This window comes from Watersipora subatra, unplaced genomic scaffold (genome assembly GCF_963576615.1).
Source record: "Watersipora subatra unplaced genomic scaffold, tzWatSuba1.1 SCAFFOLD_276, whole genome shotgun sequence".
NCBI lineage: Eukaryota > Metazoa > Bryozoa > Gymnolaemata > Cheilostomatida > Watersiporidae > Watersipora > Watersipora subatra.
This window is the reverse complement of record NW_027045298.1, coordinates 1-3905: the sequence shown is the minus strand read 5'-3', so window position 1 is coordinate 3905 and position 3905 is coordinate 1. Positions and strand designations below refer to the sequence as shown.

General features: G+C 42.5%; 1 protein-coding gene across 1 annotated transcript; it reads left to right on the top strand.

Annotated features, from left to right (window-relative positions):
* Positions 1 to 2225: 2225 nt before the first annotated feature.
* LOC137410126 (uncharacterized) lies at positions 2226 to 3611 on the top strand. Its single transcript, XM_068095709.1, has one exon. It carries the CDS (start codon positions 2226 to 2228, stop codon positions 3609 to 3611), a length of 1386 nt encoding a protein of 461 aa, XP_067951810.1.
* Positions 3612 to 3905: the final 294 nt, after the last annotated feature.

The following is a 3905-nucleotide window of genomic DNA, read 5'->3' as shown; positions in this document are numbered from 1 at the left end:
GCAAGAAACGTCTTACAGTGGATGACTTGAGTATGAAAGATCTAAAATCTTTAGCTCGAGCCAGAGATATAACAGTTGGGCCGCGTATGAAAAAAGCGGACTTGGTGGATGCATTGAGAGGTGTTGACAGAGCGCCACGGGTGGAGATAAGAACCACTTTTGTAGATGAGGTCACCAACAAATCTACTATAGATGTATCCAGTTATCAATCAGCCAACATAGACTTTGTATGGAATCACGCCAAACCCGTCATTATAGGTAGAATTAATGATGCGTTTAACCGAACTAAAAAACTTCGCGTAAGTGCTGAAGTTGCATTCTCCCATCTGGAGCGCGGTACTATAATCACTCGATTCTGGGGTACCCCTAGAGAAGGCGCCGTACCAATCCTAGCATCAACCAATCTGGATGAAGAATTAAACAGACAGCTAGCGAATATAATCAGAAAAATTGATGAATTTACGAACAACGGTTCGGGGTGGATTTTGGAGCGAGTATCTAGATTTTATTTGGAAATTTATCGGTGGAAACCTCTAAGAGGTGGAACGTACAAACCAACCCCTAAAGCTTTAGCGAACAAAAATGCCATCATAAACGTCAACAATGGAGGTGCCAAAACAATGGCAGTGATAAAACGGATTGCAAAATCTATGGACATTCCTTTTACTACCAAAACCGAGAAATCAGCGTTAGTTAAAAAAATAAAAGAAATAGATCCAGAGGCTTTGGATGATAACAAGTGCTTCTTGTGGGCGATACTTTCATGCCTATACCCATCATCGGATCACGTAGACAGGTTATCAAATTACACGCCGTATCAAAACAGCTTGAATACCAAAATGTTAAAGTACCCGGTCACCATAGACCAGATTCAAAAGTTTGCTAACAAGAACAAACTTGTGATTAATGTGTTTGAGTGGAAAGATGGTGGAATGGAGATTGTTCACACGGATGACAGGTTGTATACAGATAGTGCAAAAGGTCTCCCAGAGGTGAATTTAATTCTTTATAAAAATCACTACATGTGGATCAAGAGTATGTCAGCGTTAATGTATGCCCAGACAGAGCACAAAGAGTCTAAGTATACCTGCCTACGATGTCTCCACCACTCAACGTGCGAGAGAACATTTAAGGACCACATCAAAGGGTGCCTAGCCGCTCACGATGGTACTTGCGTCGTCAAGATGCCTGAACCTGGCTCGGTCATGAAGTTTAAGAACATTAAAAATATGGAAAAGGCGCCTTACACCGTCTACGCGGACTTTGAGTCTATTATAGACAAAAATACCAAAGTCCATACAGCGTGTGGCTACGGCGTAAACCTGGTGAACAGCTTAGGAGAGTCATTGAGGTTTGAGACTTACAGGGGTGAGGATTGCATGGAGAGATTCTTTGCAGAGCTGGATAGAATAGAAGAGTTGATATATAGCATTCCAATCGCGAAAATAATAATCACTACGGAGCAAGAGCGAGAATTTAAAACTGCGACAGAGTGCTACATGTGTGGGCGCGAGGCTACGGAAGAAGATTGGCTAGTTAGAGATCATGATCATGTCTCTGGGTCATACAGAGGCCCCGCGCATAATAGCTGCAATCTCAAGCACAGACAGACAAAAAAGATTAACGTGATATTTCACAACCTCAAGGGGTATGACTCTCATTTAATTGTCAAGGCTTACGAAGGGTACAAGGGCATCGATGTTATAGCAAACACGGATGAAAAGTACATGTCAATGAGAATAGATTGCTTTAAGTTTATCGATAGCATGCAACACCTCAATAGCTCATTGGCTAAATTGGTGGAAGGTCTAGATGATCTACCGCACCTGAAACAGGAGTTTCCGGAACACTACGGCTTGTTGGCGAGAAAGGGCGTGTATCCGTACGAGTATATGGATTCTCATGAGCGGTTTGAAGAAAAGCAACTTCCAAAGATTATACACTTTAGCTCATCGCTAGACAATTATGCGGGCTTGCAGCCAGGTGACTACCTGCATGCTCAAAAAGTGTGGAAGGAGCTGGGGTGTGAGACTTTGGGTGATTATCACGATCTCTATCTTAAGACGGATGTCTTGCTTTTGACTGATGTTTTTGAGAGCTATAGATCGACAGCCATGGATGTATATGGTCTCGATCCGTGTCACTACATCTCAGCACCCTCATTGTCATGGGATGCATTGCTTAAAATAACAAAACAATAACTGGAGCTCATCAGTGATGTAGACATGTACAATTTTGTAGAGAGTGGTATAAGAGGTGGTGTGTCTACATGCGGAGGCTTGCGATACGCCAAGGCCAACAATCCTTATGTGGAGGGGTATGATAAAAAGAAACCAGCTACCTACCTGATGTACTTGGATGAGAATAACCTGTACGGGTGGGGCATGTCGCAAAAGCTACCGACTGGTGGTTTCGAATGGGTGAAATCGAAAGGGCTGCCAGACATTAATGATGATGAAGGTTACACGGCTGAGGTAGATCTAGAATATCCAAACAAGCTCCACGACGAACACAATGATTATCCGCTGGCACCCGAATCAATGAAACCTGATCAGTGGTCAGAGTATATGCGCGATGTGGGAGAGCTTGACAAGCTTGGAGAGCCGTGCTATGCAAAAGTTGCTAAGCTGGTGCCAAACCTTCGAGATAAGCGCAAGTACATCGTACATCACAGTATCTTAAAGTATTATTTAAAAAAGGGTCTGCGTCTGACTAAAGTACACCGAGTTCTCAAGTTTAAAGAAAGTGCATGGATGGAGCCGTACATTCGACTAAACACCGATCTTCGAAAAAAGGCCAAAACTGATTTTAAGAAAGAATTTTTCAAGCTCATGAACAATGCCGGATTCGGGAAATCGAAGGAGAATGTTCGCAAACGGATAGATGTAGAGTTGACTACTAAAATGAATCGCAAACAAAAGCTCATAAATAAGCCGCGATTCAAGTGTAAGAAAGAGTTTAATGAAAACTTAGCGGCCATTCTCATGAGCAAATCTACAGTGACCCTAAACAAACCTATTTACGTCGGTCAGGCCATTTTAGATCTGTCCATACTGCTCATGTACGAATTCTTTTACGATGACATACGACGGCGATACCCCGATGCTAGAATGATGTATACTGACACGGACAGCTTAGTGTTATTAATTGAGACGGAAGATTTTTATAAGGAAATGCCGCTTGAAAAGTATGATACGAGCAACTACCCTAATGATCATCCGTGCTACAGCGAGAAAAACAAGAAAGTGATAGGTCTGCCCAAGGATGAAGGTGGTGGCAAACCGATAGCGGAGTTTGTGGCTTTGCGAGCCAAGTCATACTGCGTAGAGGGTGAGGGTTGGGGGCTGACAAAATGCAAAGGAGTGAAAAAGTGTATAACCAAAAACCTAAAGTTTGATACCTACAAACAATGCCTGGATAGTGGAGATCCGGCTCCGAATGCAACCATGACGACACTCCAGTCCAAACTACACGAGATAAAAAATTGGACATTCAGCAAAAAGACTCTGTCGGCTTTTGACGACAAACGCTATTACCTAGATTCAATAAATAGCTTGGCACACGGACATTACAGAATAAATGACATTAACAATGCCGCACTTCTTGAATAGGAAAGCGAAAGAAAGTTTAGATGAGTTGAGTCAAAGATGGATCAATGCGATGGAGTTGTTTGATCTCGTCCGACCCCCTGTGTATGATGAATATAAAGAGTTTACTGAGAGATATACACTTCGAGGTAGACCCATACCTAGGTATGAGAACAGAATGCCACCAGAACTGTGCGTTAACTTACTCGAACTCAAAAAGTTGGCCAAAGCAAAAGATATACCCGGGTACAAAACGATGAAAAAGGCGGCTCTACAAGCCGCATTGTCATAATTTTATACAGTCGTATAAAATTACAT